This window comes from Saccostrea cucullata, unplaced genomic scaffold, assembly GCF_032062105.1.
Source record: "Saccostrea cucullata isolate Sc308-1 unplaced genomic scaffold, CSIRO_AGI_Scuc_v1 ctg5129, whole genome shotgun sequence".
NCBI classification, from domain to species: Eukaryota; Metazoa; Mollusca; class Bivalvia; order Ostreida; family Ostreidae; genus Saccostrea; species Saccostrea cuccullata.
In genome coordinates, this window is record NW_026930405.1 from 1 (window position 1) to 19,187 (window position 19,187).

The 19,187-nt window shown below is 33.0% G+C and overlaps 3 protein-coding genes across 3 annotated transcripts; 2 read left to right on the forward strand and 1 right to left on the reverse strand.

The window, feature by feature from the left end:
• Positions 1 to 697: 697 nt before the first annotated feature.
• LOC134228466 (uncharacterized) lies at positions 698 to 2,564 on the forward strand (the record flags this gene model as incomplete). The annotated part of the gene is made up of 2 exons (XM_062710126.1): positions 698 to 899; positions 1,715 to 2,564. Coding segments are annotated over 2 exons (585 nt in total), but the record flags the coding sequence as incomplete, so codon positions are not given.
• Positions 2,565 to 4,672: 2,108 nt separating this feature from the next.
• LOC134228463 (uncharacterized) lies at positions 4,673 to 9,076 on the forward strand. The gene is made up of 5 exons (XM_062710124.1): positions 4,673 to 5,235; positions 5,367 to 5,554; positions 5,794 to 5,928; positions 6,785 to 7,283; positions 9,064 to 9,076. Exons 1-5 carry the CDS (start codon positions 4,673 to 4,675, stop codon positions 9,074 to 9,076), a joined length of 1,398 nt encoding a protein of 465 aa, XP_062566108.1.
• A 19-nt stretch (positions 9,077 to 9,095) lies between these two features.
• Positions 9,096 to 9,827, reverse strand: LOC134228465 (uncharacterized). Its single transcript, XM_062710125.1, has one exon. The coding sequence runs from the start codon at positions 9,825 to 9,827 to the stop codon at positions 9,096 to 9,098; it is 732 nt and encodes a 243-aa protein (XP_062566109.1).
• Positions 9,828 to 19,187: the final 9,360 nt, after the last annotated feature.

The following is a 19,187-nucleotide window of genomic DNA, read 5'->3' on the forward strand; positions in this document are numbered from 1 at the left end:
GTACAAACATGTAAGCAACCTATAATGACTTTCGACAAGAGAACCATTTATTTGTTACTCTGTATTTCTTCAACTTACAGAGACAAAAAACGACCCGATTGTCGAAGTCTTTTAGTTATCTTGTACTCGAGACAATGAATCTTCCATGCCATCTTTGTTGTACTTTCGGTTTGACGAATCATCTAAATTTAAACTCTCCTTCGATCATGCATCCCGGAAAATAACTGAACATCGTATATTTATGCATTTTATTTGGAAATTAATGTACCTTTTTTTTTTACGGTAAGTGAAATCGACGTCAGGCATTCTTGATAGAATATGCGTCGGGCGCGTTCAACGTAATAACGTCACAAACGAGAATAACGTCACATAACGTTATTTTACGTGGTATGGATCTTTACCTTAAGTGGCGGCCGCCACTTATCATTTTGCAGCCGCCAGATAAAATATTTTTCGTACATGGCACCAACGGGCTTCCGTAGTTTCCCCCTTTTTTTGTTTGTCAGGTTTTTTAGAAGGTCAAAAAATTCTCTTACACTTATACCCCCCCCCCACTTTCAATTTGCTTCCGACGCCAATGAGGGGTCATAAAAGTTCAACGATCCTACTTTTAATCTCAATGTTATTTTCCCGCTGTATTTTTTTTCCCTTTGTAAAAAATGACATTGCACGAGATCAAAAGTCTGTTTTTTTCTAGAGCCAATATGAAACCAACATTTCCTTCACCTCGTTATACGTGTACATTACAGCTAATCTCCAGCAGGCCCCGGTGATAAAGGGACCATCCGAGACCGGAAGTAGTGGTGACGTCACTGTAGCGGTCACTACAGGAGTGCTATCGGTCATCGCTCTTGTCTTAGTCGGCGTCTTTATATGGAGGAGGTATCACAGACCAAGAGGTTTGTATGTTAAAGTGGAAACTTAAATATAATCATTCGATCAGTATACACAGCTACAAAATTAATGTGATTTAGTTTTCATAAACAATGCTTGTAAAACCGGAAGTTATATCATGATCGTCAAAGTTGGGATTCACTAGGCGTATCTAACGTAAATTGATATTTTAATTGCATGTGTTTGCAATGGTTAGAAGACTGATCTTTTAACTTGGCATTTGGAAATCAAAAGAAAGAAAACATTCATTTAAGTGAGGAATATAATTTTTGAGAATTCCTAAGGAAATAAACTACAACGCATCACGCTTGCATATATTTCGAAGCGCGTTAGCCCTTCATGGTAATATACATGTGTGAAGCGTTGTAGTTCATATATCTTCACAAAAATAAAATTTTAACTCATATTTACACCATTTTCATGATGACTTTCCACAAATACATGTATATGTCGCTCAACGATTCCTTTTTTAAAAAAGGTTTTCACTATTTTTTTTGACTTCAATCACATAGCAATGGAAATATTAGTACTCATCCCATGGTTGTTCATTAGAAAATAATAAAGCTTTCATATTTGCAAAGAATTTTAAGGAAAAATATTTGGAAATATAAAAATCAAGAAATATCCAATAAATATCCAATAACTATTGGATTCACTTTGTGTCGAATAAGGATGACATTTAAAACACTAATGTATTGTAACAGTAAACAAATCAATCTGCCTATATTTCTCCGATTGAAAAGTCTTTTTATCTCTGTCCCTTTATTATGCTCTTATATTTATAAGCCTGTCTAACGTTTTATTACATGATCATTTGCAGGTCAGGGTACTAACATAGGAATACAGAATCCGATGTTTAATGCTAAGGAAATGAACACATACGAGATCATCCGTAGGTCACATCCGGAAGTCAACATGTACGCCGATTTAACCCCCCTGGACGTCACAAAAATTCAAGACAATGCAGTGTATTACGACACAGCCAAACCTTTCGAGGAAAATAGCATGTACTTGCCTATACAGGAATTCACAAAGGGGGATGATTCCAGGGATACCCGAAATTCTCGAATTTCTCGGATGTTTAGTCATACTGATTATGACGTCATACCGGCTAATGAAGACCAAAGTGCTGAAGTGGGACAACAGAGATATATAGTAGATGACACATATCTAGTGCCCAGACCGTCCGTGAAGAAGCATTAAAACTATTTGATGAATATGTTTTTTTCTGTTCTCGGATTATGATCTGATACTTTTAAAAAAAGGATTACAGCGAAGCGAGATTCGATCAAAAAGACGATAAAATGCTCTCAAAAAATAAGAATTAATTTCTTACATACATTTTGAATAGTTTTTTGGACAATTTGTTTATTTTATCGATGAATAAATTAATTCTTTTTATAGGACATTGCAGTGTTATTGGAGAAAACAAATGTATCTTTTAAAGTTTACTCATAAGCACACATCTCTCAAGGTATGCAAATGTGATTCTGCGATGCATTTAAAAGGTAACAAACTGTGTCGGTATTTACTCGGCAATTTCCAAGCGCCATGGAAATGCTTGCTATGAATATATTGTAAGATATTTGGGTACCAGACAAAACCATTGCTTTAAGTTGGTCCAAAATTAAAATCAAGATTTTTTAAATCATTGACAGCTGCTTTTTCAATAAATTGCAACTAAGATATTTACAGACCTTGTCATTAGTCATTTGCAAAAATATTTTCATAAAATACTTACATTATCTGATTGACACAAAAGTACTCTGAAGTTGATATTGAAAAGCTACTCGAGTTATTGATTGACAATATGGAGACAATGTCTTCAAACAATTTGTCGGAATTCCAATGTGTATTGATTGCGCCCCGTTATTCCGTAAGTAGCAGCCTTGTGACCTTTTGTTATAAAATGAAGCAAAATTTCAAATTTTTCGGCGGGTTTGATTGACATATCCTTGCACTCTCACAAATTTAATTTTATTCTTAATCCTTAGGAAAAGTGGCAATCTCGTTTTGTATAAATGAAAATTATTAAGACTATAATCCAGAAAATTCAGAGTAGACACGTTCGAAAGCAAAACAAACACACAATATATTGTCAGTCCGTGCAGTTGTGGTAAGCAGACTGACGATTGAACGCACCCGGTGAATTCTAAATATAAACAATAACAGAACTCGAGCCCTGTTTACAAACACTGTGTACATAACACGAGTGTGCTCGATTTGCTAAACTCTGTACGCATCTCTTAGTTCGGAATGACGATACTTGTGAAGGTGTTTTGCTTTCTAACATTTCTACTCTGAATAAAATTATTTTTCTTCATAAAAGTTTTAATATATCTCATTAAAACACATCAAAATTGCCACTTTTCCTAAGGATTAAGAATAAAGTTAAAATTTGTGAAAGTGCAAGGATGTGTCAATCAAACCCGCCAAAAAATTTAAAGTTTTAATAACTTTTAAATGAAATAAAATTTTTAATCAATTTTTGTGTGAAATGCTATTAAAATATATATAATTCGTGATATTATACAGAAAAAATGAGAAAATGTTAACTTCAAATCTGTGTCCAAGTACCTTTAATAATTCTACAAATTCAAGGGGGATACGACCCCGGCCCCCCTCCCCGTCCTATGCATGCTCTTCTTTTTTAGCCTAAGCCGTAAAGCGGGGTACACAAATTTTCTGAATTGGCTGTTTTCCTAATGTTTTCAGCTGAGTTTTACAAGAGCACCGTATACGGTAAAACTCAGTTTTACAGAAGTCACTTGGTCAGTCCGACCTACGAAATAACTTCACTAGATCTGTAATTCGTTATATCTGTAAAAGAAATTCGTTAATTTTTTATAGATTAGCTTGAGATCTAAGATAACTTCTCTATATTATCTATTACATGTAATTACATGTAGCAATATCCGTTTTCGTATCTAAACGAGTTTTATGGATATGATTTTCATTTGAAATTGCCTCAAAGCTTTGTAACTAAAAAAATCGTTAAACTCCAAACAGACTAGAAACATTTACTATATTTGTTTCATCAGTCATGCTCATATACTGGCTTAGGCCATCTTCAAAATATTGTTTGGTTGCCCAAATAAGTGGTGTTTTTTATTATTTGCAAAGACCAGCCTATTTCATTGAATTATTTTATTTGCAGTCAATCAGTAGTTGGAGACTGCTTTTTAGATATTTAGGCCTAAAAGACATTTTAAATATTCATATTACTGAATTTGGTATTTTTTTTTACCATAATTATGATGGCATATCTGTTTGTTTCGTTTCTCTTTTTGAGAATTTTCTTTTATGAAATTGGGAAAAACACATACTAAAACTTTTTACCATTGGGAATGGTACGTTAACCCCCCCCCCCTCCCTAGGACCCCTCCAAAAACCATGAATCAGGCTTGATTAAGTTGCTAGCCGATTGAACATGTTAAACACATAAAGTAAAATTGATACAAAACATTTTCTTGTTGAAAAAAAAATTGAATCCGTCTTACATTATTCAAACGTAGACCCCTCTATAGGCCTATCCAAGAGCACTACTGCCACTAGGCCTGCTTTCAGCGCCGGATTTTGTCTCAATAGACGACTTTCACATTCCTCAATAATATGTTGTAAGCGGCCCGTGTCAAAGGTCAATCGGCGTAAAGTCTTTAACCTAAGCGGCCTTATTGCTAAAACAATACTGAGCGGGTATTATTTCGACTTGTTTATTTATCGAATTACTGTATTTTGAGCCATTTTACGTATACACAATTTGATATAGACTTACACTATGGATCCTGGAGATCAGATTTACACCCTGCAAGAATTCCAAACGTGGAAAACAGAAAATTTGAAGGCCTATTTAACCAAGAGGGGTCTGTCTAAAGAAGGTACTAAAGAAGAACTTGTAGCTCTTTGTTTTTCTGCTTCCAAGTTAAATCTACCTATTATTCCAACAGCTCGTGATATTTTAGAACATAATGCTAAGTGCTATGAAAGTATTTTATCTGCTTGTGGAATCCAAGACCCCCTGAAAACATACGAAGGATGGATGGACGAGAAGAGTGCAATAGATAAGTGGCCACCGACATTTTTGTCTGACATTACTCAGTTTTTATTAAATCATGGAGATGTCTCCCTTACAAATTCACTTCTCAAAGATTACAAGGTTGGCAAAGCATATGAATATTTTACAAGTGGCTGGCTCCAAGAAGTTTTTTATTACCGTTTGACAAGCGAAAAGAAATGCATCTTAAGAGCAAAGTGCACCCCCTCCCAACGAATTCGAGATGATTTACATGACTGCTGGGCAGCAATTTCGGAAGAGGATGGTGAGGTTTTTAGGAGCCTACTGTACATGTACTGCAGGGTATGAAAATTTACATTTCAGTTGACTAATTATGTAATGGTCAAATTTGATTTAATAAGATAAAGTGTGTCATACATGTTTTAAATTATATGTTTGACATTGATCAATATTGTAGATTAGGGCAAACATGCAACCATGTTGCTGCATTACTTTTTCGCATTGAGGCTGCTAATCAGTTTGGGCAGACATCATGTACTATGGCCAGATGTGGTTGGGTGCAGCCAAAGGTGATGAAAGATTTGGAGCCACAGAAAATATCAGCCTTATGTACCAGCCTGAAGAAATCTTCTCGAGCTAAATATGGTATATCATTTAAACTATGATTTCATAACATACTTCCATATTGTTGTTTACTTAAATATTCTGTGGTACCAGGGTATTATACAGTGTCCTTGAAATACATGAATTTTTTAAAATTTCTTTAGATGTTTTTTTTTTTTCATTTCATATACAACAAAAACACTAATGAAAGGCTAAATATATATCTTTTTTGAAAGAGATTATGAATCAATTTTGTGTTTATATATAATTTAATTTTATAGCTAAAAGCAGACCACTAGTGGCCACTGAAAAGAAAAAGTACAACCCTCTTGAAATTGAGGAGTCCAACACCGCCATACTTGACAGTTTGAGCATTGCACTTCGTGGTGTTGTCCCCGAGGCCTGTTTATTCAAAGGTAAATTATAACTAATCTAACATTATGGACTCTTTATAACAGGGGATTGAGACATATCATAAGTCTGAGTACAGTTGACACCTGAGAGCCCTTGTGCCAAAGGGCAACAACCCTACTCGGACCTGATAATTAGTGATGGTCCCCTTCTGAACAGTCCATGATTGTTTTATTATTATAAAGAATCTTATATTAAGATAGCATAAGATTAGAAAACATTAGTCAAATCTTGTTTTCTTCTATCGACTGCTCCAATTCCATACTTTCAAAGTATCTTCAATATAACCATGATAACTTTGTCCTCACTGTTAAAATTAATTGTTTACCAATCCGTAAACAAATTTAATTATGTAATTATAAATATGAGTCATCTTGTTTATGACATCTATTTTAAACTTAGTGAAGACAACAGAGTTGTCATACTAATTGCTCACTTGAGCTATTTTATAGTCATTTGAAGGGAGGCAACACAGGTGTCACCCTGCAGAGCATGAATAAGACTTCACAAATTGTCTCCTCACATTTGACAACCTTTAAACCAGTTAGCATGACTGCATAATTCTGAAATGTATTATTACTAATTAATTAATAAAAATCTATATAAGTTATATAACATAGTTATAAAATTTGTAAGATGGAAATACTGTAAAAATGTTTTCACATGTAATGATGTTCACTGACTAGTCTGGCACATTACTATGTTGCTTATCGATACTCTCCCGTGAGGTGTTTCCTGGTTTGCCCAGTTTGTTGGCTTGGTACATCATATAATATACAACATATCTAGTTTGACAAGACGTGGATAAATTTTACACCAGTCAAAGACTTATTGTGATTAGTTTTGTTTATTTACTTCAAGGTTTACCTCGGACTGGTGATGTTCCAACTTCAGCTCAGGAAGCAGAGGGAGCCGTAGGATTAAACGAAGAAGATACAGGCCATGAAGACCTTTCTGTTATTGATAAATTTGATTTATCAACCATATCAAAGTCTTATGGTTCTCAAAATACTTGTTATGAATTTTTAAATTTTTTACCAAAAATTGATGATTATGAAATTTCAACTATTGAGAAATTTACTGTTGGACAACATGAAAATGAAAATTGGCACCGCTTGCGTAAAGGACGGATAACTGCTTCTAAATTTTATCAAGTATATACAAAAGTGAACTCTGTTCTGGATGGTCGTAGAAAAGATGTACAAGTAGATTGTTCTTCACTTACCAAGTCTATCATGTGCTATACAAAGATTAATCCCAATATCAAATCATTAAAATATGGTAGAGAAACTGAGCCATTAGCAATCTGTTCTTATTTAAATACTTATAAAAAACAACATGTCAATGTGTCATCAAGAAAGTGTGGTCTGTTTATATACAAGAGAAATATGTTTCTTAGTGCTACACCAGATTTACTGGTTTCTTGTTCATGTTGTGGAGATGGTCTTCTTGAAGTTAAGTGTCCTCTTGTACCGGAGTGTAAAAAATGTAAATCTTTTTGTGTTTGTCATCTTCCAGAATATGTAAAAATTTGTAATGATGGTTTTTGTGTTAAAAAAAATCATGCATATTTTACCCAGATTCAGGGTCAACTCGGCATAACAGGTCGCAATTGGTGTGATTTATATATATACACAAAAAATGGCCCATTACAATGTAGAATCAAATTTGATCAGGATGCATATTCAAAATTTTTGTTACCAAATTTAGTTATATTTTTCACTGATTACATTGTATCTGAACTATTACAAGGTACGCAGGTAGGTTAAGGTTACAACCAAATATTCTACTTGCCTATATGATATGACGTCATAGTAAGCTATATGACGTGAAGTTTAGAGATAACAATTTCTTATAATCGATATCTAAGATTGATTTGAGGTCGTAAAAATTAATCAAAATATGCAGAGGCATAATACAAACAGAATTTTGTCGTTTCTGGGTCTCTGTAGTTATCACTAGGGTTAAATACCAAACCCGTGACGTCATAACTGTTGATCATGCAGTAGCAGAGTGAAAGTGAAACGTAACGAGAATTCATTTAAACAAACACAAGAAATCGGAGTTAAAAAGCATTTAGAATGAATATCATGTGTGATTCATGTAGGAATAAAGCTTATGAACAAGGTATGGCAATATACTTCAACAATTTCTTCGTAAAATTAAAGCAGGGAGGCTGTTTACTTGCCGATCAGCCTTTCCTCTGTCGTTCGTAACAAATAAGATGCAAAAGTTCAACACTACGCCGCACACTTTGAAACTTGATTTTTGTTTCTATCTAAAGTTCTTATGCTATTGTTTTTGGAAAGTGCTGCTAGAATCGTATGGTTTACGGGAATTAATGCATTTTTTTCGATGTTCTGAACAAACTGTGAAAATTTTGGGAAGGTTTCGTCAGAAAGTGTTGAATAATTATTTCTGTGATAGGACAGTAGGATTCTAGCAGCACTTTTCATGGTACAGAGATGTTTTACATAATTATTATTAAAAATTGAAATTAATTATCCCCGGGGTAGTGTTGAACTTTTCACTTTTTCATTAAGGCATATTTTCTAATTATAGACGTCACGTGGTGACGTCATGGTGAAGTGCTTCATGTAGTATAAGTCCCATTGAAGTCTATAGAATGCATAATTATAACAAAAGTTTTATGCTTGACTTTTCCGATTTATTAGTGTTACATAATTATATAAAAGTCTTAATTCGCCGAATTTTGGTCCATGTGCTGCCTTAAAATACCCGCGTAAACTTAATGAATGTCAAGAGAATATAGAACCTATGGATGTTGATGTGGGTACAAGTAACAGTTCTCGATATTTTTGTCCAGTGTGTAGAAACATCATAAAAGAAACAGGGTCTATTACATCCTATAGTGACAGAAGCATTGCTTGTGATGAATGCAATTTGTGGTTTCATTTTAAGTGTGTAAATGTAACACAAACAGTACTAAAACAGAAAGATAAGTGGTTTTGTTCGAAATGTTCAACATCCAAGTAAATTATGAGTATTTATTGACGGAGAAAAACTGTTTATTCATAGGGAGTGTTAAATATTATTTCATTGTTAGTTTGTCTGTTTGTTGTTAAATTCATTAAAAAATGTTACTGTGAATTGAAAAAATGTTTTACTTGTTCTTGTAGGTGCTATACATAAAAGAAAATTTTGGAATAATTTATTTGTATTTAGGCAAGGGAGGATACAAGTTGCAAATGCCAGCAACAGTTTTAATTATATCATCTAAATGCTGAAATAAAGTAGCAGGGACTTCATGCTTCAGAATTCTGAAATACTTCATTCTGCGAATGGCTTGCTCAACATATATACGCCTGTTTGCTATTTGCTTTGTTTGCTGTACTTCGTCAGCTGACATTTGGCAAGCTCCTCTACGTCCTGGTGGAACCATCAAATTGGCATGAAGAAGGGTAACCTCTTCTTTGATTTGGAATCCTCTGTCAGCCATGATGACATCATAGGGTTCAATCAAACTGTAGAAACCAGATCTATTGGTGATGTATTTATGGCTGGTTCTACCTCCCCAGCAGTCTGATATAAAATTAATCATCCCGGATGGGTTGATGCTGATCAGAAACTTAGCAGTATGATGGTGTTTATAATCTGACCACGTTTTTGTCTGCACCTCTAGATTTTGCGGTTTCTCTAAAAATACCTCAGTACAGTCAATGATATGGCGCACAGATGAATATTTTTTGCTTCTGAAGGATGGTGGTAGATTTTCACGCACTACTTCTTTGGATGGATTGAACACCAAGGTTCCAAGAAATTTGGATAGAATCTTGATCCATGTAGTGAAGATTTTTGAGATATGTGGAGCACTGATATTGAATCTTGTAGCTAAGTCTTCATTCAAAAGACCTAATCTTAATTTCATAAGAGTCAATGCCATCTCCTCTTTTAATGACAGAAATCTTCGTGGCCCTGACTTCTTTAAAACCTTGTGTTTAAGGGTGTGGAACACATGCTTAGGACCTCTCCAGTACTTGGTTTTCTTTATCTTTGGCTCAATAACCTTGTAGATGGTGTGAAAAGCACTTAACGAAGGCAAACCAGTATGGAATCTTACAGATTTGTTACTTTTTAAGACTGTGTCTGTAATGGAAAGTGGTTTTTGCTTTAGCTTCTTTTGCTTTATTAACTCAATTTGGAGTTCATTGATTTTTGATTTGAGTGCTGAAATCTCTTTTGATTTTTCAATACATGTGATACAAGGATTTGCATAGTCATGATCAAGTTTGCACACATAAACAGGGTCATCTTGGTTTTCAGATATTTTCCTTTTTTTTTTGGTGTTTCTTTACTTAATTCTCTTTTAGTTGGAGGTAAGCGACCCTTGGAGACAATAGATGACATATGCCCTAGATTTATGGTGGGATAAGGATGAAGCAGTGAGGGTGCACCATCAACAAAATGCTTAGAACAAACTCGCGAATTGTCATTTGGTGACCAGATGTTCTTCCCATCTGTTGAGGTCCTGTTTATGTTCTTTCTCCATACAGACCGTGCATGGGGATCGCGAAGTTCAGTTGGAAAGGGAAATAACTGAAAGGGTGGTGTGCATATGCACCTTGATGTGCCAAAATTGCAAAAGTGCATTTCGCAAAACTGTTCTCGCCATTTTTTCAAATGATATCCACTGCTGTTGCAGTCTTTGACACAACAAACTCTCTGGGTCATAATGTTTAAAAACAAACCAAAACTAATTGGAACTCCTAAACTGAAAATTAGAAACTAAACAAAATTTTGCAACATACCCATCACCAAATGCTGAAATTTAAAACAAAATCATAAAGATTTTTCAATATTTTTTGACAATGAAAAATTTAAAGAATGTAATTAACATCTTCACTGAAAGTTAGGGGAGAACAGTCCAAGAGCACTCTGCATTGTATATTTGTTTAAACAAGGTATCTTAAATTTGAATCAAATTTTCTTCTTTAATCATTCTTTCTTAAGACTTACTATTCAAATTTAATACTTATGGCAACTAGTTCTAATTGTAACGGGGACCGTTACAGATGTTCCCCAAACGCTCCCCAACTCCTTTTTTGTGCCAATTTCCTTTAAAACTTTTTTAATATGCTCAGTATTGCAGGATTTCATAAAAGAATTTTAAAAGCTACAATGATATAAACTTTTTGTCATTTAACGCACTGCACGCAAAAGCACGTGCTTGCACATGCAAGGTGATCATGGCATGTTGCTAAATCATTAACATTTCTTTATATATTCCAAGAACCAATAAAAAATCATAAAATTATTAATGTCACCGTTTTTCAAATATATTGATCATTTTACGCATTGCGCATGCGCAAGTGCATGCAAACATAGTAGTGTCACGTAGGAATCCATTATACCTATTCATATTCTAAATTTCATCATGTTTTGTTGAGAAACAAGAAAGTTATAGCCATTTAAAGTTTCAGCCAATCAGATTGCAGAACACGTGCTTGCGCATGCTTTTATGATAATTCTTATATATCATGCTGTAGATCTTCATAATGTTTGACTATATTCAAAATTTCAAAGGATTTTATTAAAAAACAAGAAAGATATTGAGAAATTAGTTTCAGCCAATCAGAGCGAAGCGCACGTGCATGCGCGTGACATCTTGGTATTTTGACCATGTCATCTTGTCTACGCTACTAATATATCCCTACATTATAAATTTCAAAAGATTTCATCAGAAAATAAAAAAGTTACGGCTATATCCATTATATTGGTCATTTCACGTGTTGCACGTGCGCGCTCTTGCAAGCACGTGCGCGCAAAATGGCATGTTGACAATGTCATCTTATCTATATTTATAATATGTCTCTATATTCTAAATATCAAAGCATTACATCGAAAAATATAAAAGTTACGGCAATTTCAAGTATATTGGTCATTTCACGTGTTGCACGTGCACGCTCTTGCAAGCACGTGCGCGCAAAATGACCTTCGTTCCGCAAATCTACATAACATGCCTACTTACCCTAAAAAGGTTTCACCTAAGTCGGATGTGTAGTTTACAAGATCACTCGCGGACGAAATTTTCCCAGGAAGAAAAATAATAAGAACTAGAGCAAAGCTCGTTGCAAAGCAACGAGTAGGTCTTCCGTCCTGTTTTGACCGGAAGTGACGTCAACAAAATAAAGCAATGAGCTAAGTGGTCTCCAGTCACTTTATAATTTCAATTTTGCATCAAAACCTTAAAATATAAGCTATTTTTGGCAACTTCCGGTTTGACCGGAAGTGACGTCGACGGACGGAAAATTAAGTTTTATGCTTCCAGTGACATATGTTTCCCAAAAACTTGTCAAGAACGGCAAAAATATGTATTTTCTAACGACTTCCGGTTTGACCGAAAGTGACGTCGACGGACAGGAAATTAAGTTTTATGCTTCCAGTGACATATGTTACCCAAAAACTTGTCAAGAACGGCAAAAATATGCATTTTCTGACGACTTCCGGTTTAACCGGAAGTAACATCGCCAGATGCATTTTGACGACTTCAATAGATTAAGCTTGACATTTCGAACAACTTTTCTTTTTGGACGTATTACAAATTCTCAATACTCTTTGAGATATCTGGAAAAAACTTTTGGCCCCTCTAGATCCCTTAATTTAGGGGCCAGCCCTTTTTTCGAGATGTCATTTTAAAGATCTTGTAATTTTGCACAAATTTTGTTCTATATGTTTTAACAAAATATTTTTAGTTTAGAAGAGAAAAAGCAAAATAGGTGTAAATTTTCATTCTTTTAGGCGTTCTAATTTTTGACCCCTAGATAGCGCCATTTTGAATAGAGAAATCGTAAAACGAAAACCGATGTGCACAACTTCAATCCTTTTATTATCTAAAATCAGTAAAATTTCTGCTCCAGCTTCAGCTGTTTCTGAGCCTTTGTCTGGAAACGAAAGCTTATAAATTTTCGGTTAAAGGGGAGTAACTCAAAACCGGAAGTGACTTTTTGAAATTTTCGACAGCATTCTGATATAGTTTAGTAACTTCTAGTATCTCTGAAAATTTGAGCGAAATCAATTGAGAAATGACTGAGATATGAGGCTTCAAAGTTGGCGTCTAGGAAGTAGAAGAAAAAAAAAAGAATAATAATCTTTACCAACAGAATCAGTAGAAGGTCTTCCGTTGGAAACGGAAGACCTTAATAAGAGCCAATTTTGGCCCCCTAAAAATCAACATTTTAAAATGACATTCAGATATGTTTAATTGATATCTATTTTGAAGAAGAGATTATATTAGAAATATTTCTAATATATTTTTCACATTTATATGCACTCTCTAGCTGTAAATGATATGAGAAATAATGCTATTTTTGCTATCTAACAAAAAAGCCAAAAATATGCCTTTTTCTTGATGTTTTTTTTTTCTTATGGGAAACATAGAGCGCAGTTTAGAACATACATAATTTTTCTGTCACTAATCAGTATTGAATAGATACATCTTTGGTAAAAATATATAGCTTGTTCTAGGCTGCGCTCTATATTTTCTGGAAGAAAAACTGCTTGAAAATAAGCAGTTTTATACAAAATATGCTAAAATAGCGGGAAAACGTGATTTTTATTATGTCTTTTTGTCTAAAATAACGGCATTTTGCTCAAAATGCAAATGACCAATAAAGGTCGCATATAAAGCTGTACAAATTAAAGCTATATGTAAAGTAAAATTAAGATATTCATTTTAAGGGGCCAATTGTGACACTTACCATATATCGTTTGGAAACGACATGTCTCGGATTTTGATGAAATTTTCACCATAGGTGTGTCTTAGAACAAAACTAGTAAATATGGTGTCGGAAGTTTCACACGTGCCCTTGGTTGCCATGGAGACGGATCCATTGATTTCGGCCTTTTTTTGGCCCTTTTTGACTAAATGAAAACATGAAAATTAAGGAAATGTAAATGAATATTTATCGGTATCTTAACACTCTAACAAAAATCATTGGATCATATGATAACATGAACTCTTAAGGACAGAGGATACAAACAATTTTTTTCTTTGAAAACGATTTAATATCATGTCACAAGTTTAGAAATGTGGATGGTTCTTAGAATTTTTTCTCCTAAGAACTGGAATATAAAAAAGACTTGGAAAATATTAGTAATATTTCAAGGAAAAAACAAATATAGACAAATCACATTCAGTAAAGGTTTACAGGCGAAAACAATTTTCAGAATATGTGAACATGGTGCTAAAAGTGTAATGTAAACTTAAGAAAAATATACCAAGCCAGGTGAATTTTATTAGGAAAAGCTAAATGGTAAAAATCAGCCTATGTGATATTGCTAATTTTTTGTCATTTTGATCTTCCTCTTAAAATACACCTGGATTGGTATATTTTTCTAAAGTTTAAACTTTAGTCTTTAAACTTTAAACTTTATTATTACAGAACTTAAATACTTATTGAAATAAGATAGTATACCCACTTTGTACTGAATTATGTTTGGTCCCATCAATAGACAGTCATTTGATATAATTGCATAGTAAGTGTACTGAGTGGAGGTCATAAGCAAATTTCTATATCACAAGTTGAAATTGAAAAAACAAGTTACCATTTGTTTCTGCATACTTTGTCCTTCCTAGAAAATGCTGCTGCTTTCAATAGAATTTGCATTTTAATATTTAAATTTTCAAGTAAACATGCTCATTCCGAAATATCTTTGACCTTTACCAAGTATTTTATGTCCTTATTAAGTCACACTCTCGATTTAAAGAAAGCAGCAACACTTTTCAAGTTAAGGAAAATATCCTTTAATATATTCAAAAAATGGCTAACATTTATTAAGCATATGTCCTTACGAAAAGGCGATTTAATAAGCCACCTTGATGTCAACGTGCAAAACCTGTACACATACACACGGTAAAATTAATTGCATAAATTCTCCCGCTAATCATTGAAAAATCACACTAAAAAGGTTTTTCAATGGTATTAATAGCCTATCTAAAATATGTATATAATATTCTTTTAAATAATGAAATGCATTTTTCACTGTTTAAAATATATAACAGTCGATAAACTATGTTTATCGGTTGATAACTATACTTTACGGATTGTAAACTATAGTTAACAACGTTAATCTATATCATACATCTGTAAACCACAGTTAACGCGATAATCTATGTTTCGGAACCGTAAACTATGTTTAACACTGAAAATAATCATTTGCGATTAAAAAAACATAATTATATTGTCTGATATATACAGTTTTACGATTTGTAAACTATAGTTTACAACTCTTAACTATAGTTAACGATCTGAAAATTATAGTTTCACAATTTGTGAAACTATAATTAACAACTCTTAACTATATTTCACAGACGTGAATCTATGTTAATCAACAAAATCTATTGTTAACGTTTTATTAGGCAGATTATCTTTGATTAGCATTCGTTAATTATAGGCTAGTTAACAAATGTTAAGTATATAAATGAAAATTACAGTTGACGAATTGTTGTAAACTATAGTTTACAGTCGATAAACTTTCAACTGTATTTGCGTGCCATAAATATACTTCATCTGCCCTTTCACAGCAAAGAAATTACGTCATTTTTTACCAAAATGACGTCATGTCGAAAAGTTTGCTGTGATCATTGATTTTTTTTATAAACTGCTGTCTGGTATAGCTAGCAACTATTTTTAATGCATTGATAAGTTTTGATGTTTTTAATTATGGTTAGTAGTTTAAAATTGCAAAGTATTGATTATCTGGTATTATGAGAAATGCCGACTTTTTGGTGATGTCACAGTAAATATTTTCCGTATAAATAAAGCCCTGCCCTGTCCCGCCCCGCCCCGCCCCGCCCCTTTTTTGACGCCTTAACAGTGCTGCGTATTAATTTTTGGGGATGATTTTATTACATACGAACACTTATAATTAGAGAAGGAAGGAAATCAAACCCATAAAAAGTAACGGATAAAACATAGTATGCATTTCCGTTTCAAGTAAAAACTCAAGAGAATTAAAAAAAGGAAGGTTTTTTTGCTTTCATACTACAGTTACTGAAATGTATTACTGGAGCGTATTAATCATACTTTCTAATGTGAGCAAATCAATTTTGTCACAATTAATATATGACATTCAGGATGACATATGCAAGCGTGGCATATCAGAAGAAATGTTTCAGGCCTTAGTGGATAAATTGCGAGTGATAACAGATGAAAACCGAGAGCTTCGGAAGAAAGTCGAGAACCATGAGTCTAGGATTATGAAGGAATTAAAGAACCAGGAGTCTGGGATAACGAAGGAATTGGACAAACGGGAATCTGGGATTAGGAGGGAAACGGAGAATCAGACGTCTCAGATTTGGAAGAAATTGGAGAATCAGGAGTCCAGTTTTCTTGAAATTCAGACAAAAATAAACGGTGAGCTGTCTACTTTGGACATTTATTTTATTCAAGAACATTCTATACATAATTGCCTAAGGCAAAGAACAGGCTTAGGGTAATATATATGATATTCACTTTCATTCTTAATCTTCAAAACACTGAAAACATAAATTTGTCACGTTGACCAGATTTGAAGTCATTTTCTTCCGTTCAGTTAGTCAATACATAATTTGACTATCTGTTTCCTCAACATTACCAGTCTTTGGTAAACTTTGACTTGTATCCTGGTCATTTTGTTTATATTGTTTGGCGGGAAGAAACAATAGCGTCGGTCGCCATATTCCTTCCAGGAAAACAGAAAAGTGATGGTATGTCATGTTTTATTGTTTTCTTGTTTTAGACAAATAATTCTATGATAAACTTATTCAAAAAATGTTCTACTGAGAAATAATATTATAATTAACAAAGTACTCGATATTTTTCTTCAATAATTATTGTATTTTACATTATTATCATAATGATACATGTAGGCTAGGATGTGGGTTGATTGTGTTCAAGTAGATTTTTGCATTTTCAATTTTTGCAAACAGCTGGACTTGGTCGAAAATTCGATTACGTATTATTCTTTTACAACTCAAAGGTATGGCATGGACTCTCAACTACCACTGAATGGACAAATAAATCAAAATACAATACCTTGTTACGAATATAGACAAGATGAAAACCATATTAGGTACACGAAGATGTTACCTTGAGTAAAGAAATAAGGTAGGATTACACGTACTGATAACTTATATTTTAAGTATAATGGTGATTTACATAGAACTTGTTATTTTTCAACATTATATTTTATAAAAGAAAATACAAAAAGACAAGTCCCTGATGTTTATGTACTAACTCTCCACTGACTAGACTGGCCTGCTTCACTAAATATTATTCGTATTATTACATGTATTTTGTTTATAATACATGTATATGATAAAGGCATTTAAAATAAAATCACAATAGTTTGTAGTTCACCCATTTCTGACGAAAACAGCCAAACAAGAAGAAAACAGAACTGATGATGATTTCATTCCTATGTGCCATGTTTGCTAAAGGTATATGTAATTTTTATTCATTTTAATTGTATGTATTAAACGACTAGAATATTATGGTATCCATTACCGGGGGTATTTTCTTCTTAATACTGCATATATATATCTACTATATTTATATCTTGAATTCCTTTTAATATAAATAAATTTATTTTCATATAGGCCTACTTTACTTTTGCTATCAAGCAACTGTATAAATTATAAAGACTATTCTTCATTGCAGGACCTGTGAAAAAGAATTTGTAATGATCAAAGAAGAAAACAACCAGTTAATATTATTGCTCTGAGGTAGGCAAACAAAGCAACAACTGAAAGGTTGCAACAAGAGACTGTTACCTGAAGCTATTTCTTTGATTGATTAGACATCATTTACAAACAGTAAAATAAATTTGCTTGAAAATACTAGTATATAAATATCTGTTTATGCTATATATATGCAGGTGTATATGATTTCTTTTAACTTTTTACAATGTTTATATGCAAATCTTATGTTCTTTATTAAGATAATCGGTTTATACTTTTGTGTGTATTTGGTGCTTGAAATAACCATATTTATGAATCAATTTCGTAATAAAAAGTTCAAACATTAGTTGTATAATTGTTATATTTTGTATCTGAAGGGCATTGATGCGTAATATTCAAAATGATTTAACGCGCATCGTCATCATGATTTCCAATATAGTCAAAATGCCTAGAAATATTACTAATTGAAAGTCATTTTGATATGAAATGGTTATCATTTTGAATATCAGAATCTATCATTATGACAAGAATACAGTCAAATGAAATCCTTACAGTGTACTCATGGTGACTTTCAATTAGTCAAGGTAGACTATCGAATCAGTCAGTATGATTTTTCTCGAGTCGTCAAAATGAGCTCAACATATTGTCTAATTGACTAACTGCACCCTCATCTGGAGGACAATCAGTCTGATTATTTTTTTAGGTCATGGTGACTAACTTAAATTTTCAGTGAACCTTTACAAAAATGGTGTAGGCCTACAAACATCAGTATCTTATAGTAACAGTGATTACGACGTCAAGTTAATTTGAAAATTTTAATGTTTATATTTTAAAAACGTCATAGATAAAATAAAACAATATGGAAAAAACATGCATGGACAAATCACAGGTAATTTTAAAAAGACTAATAAGTTTTGTCTTAAAAATCATTATAAAATGTTTTTCTTTTCCCCGACTATACCGGTATATCACCGGCACATCTGATTTAAAAGAAAGGGAAAATTTCGAATTGTTTATATCAAACGCTTCCAGATATATATTTATTGAATTTGAATTCACAAAAATATTTAGCAAAAACTTCTTTTATAAAGAAACATTGAATTTTTATTACTTTTTAAGGACGTTAAAAACCACATCCCTCTTTCTTTATGTTCGAAATGCTGGCAAATAAACGCTTTCATTCCTATATAGAAAAATGTTGTTGTTATGATTGTAAATAATTTATGTTTGAGCCAAACGAATAAGAACATAAATTAATTTATCATATGTGCTAGGAACACGTGCTTTTGTTTATTATGTGCTAATAAAAGCGGTCGTAGCTATTGGTCAATATTAAAAGGTCCATACCTGTAGAACAGGTGAACAGGTATTAAATTCAATCACTCAAAGGCTTTTCTTTGCCACATTCACACCCACCAACCCGCTACTTGTACTTTTTTTTAATAAACGAAAGTTAATTGAAACAAGTTTTATATAAAGGATTGATCAAACTGTTTTCATCACAAGAAAATTAAAAAAAAAAATTGCACATAACAGATTTATTGTCATAAACAGGAACAATTTGTTAACAGGAACAATTTGTTT

Excerpts from the sequence above, each read along its gene's own strand:
- LOC134228463 (XM_062710124.1), top strand. The coding sequence starts at position 4,673 with ATGGATCCTGGAGATCAGATTTACACCCTGCAAGAATTCCAAACGTGG. Across the intron at positions 5,236-5,366 it reads GAGGTTTTTAGGAGCCTACT|ATTAGGGCAAACATGCAACC; the intron begins GTACATGTACTG and ends TCAATATTGTAG. Across the intron at positions 5,555-5,793 it reads ATCTTCTCGAGCTAAATATG|CTAAAAGCAGACCACTAGTG; the intron begins GTATATCATTTA and ends TTAATTTTATAG.
- LOC134228465 (XM_062710125.1), bottom strand. The coding sequence starts at position 9,827 with ATGGCATTGACTCTTATGAAATTAAGATTAGGTCTTTTGAATGAAGAC.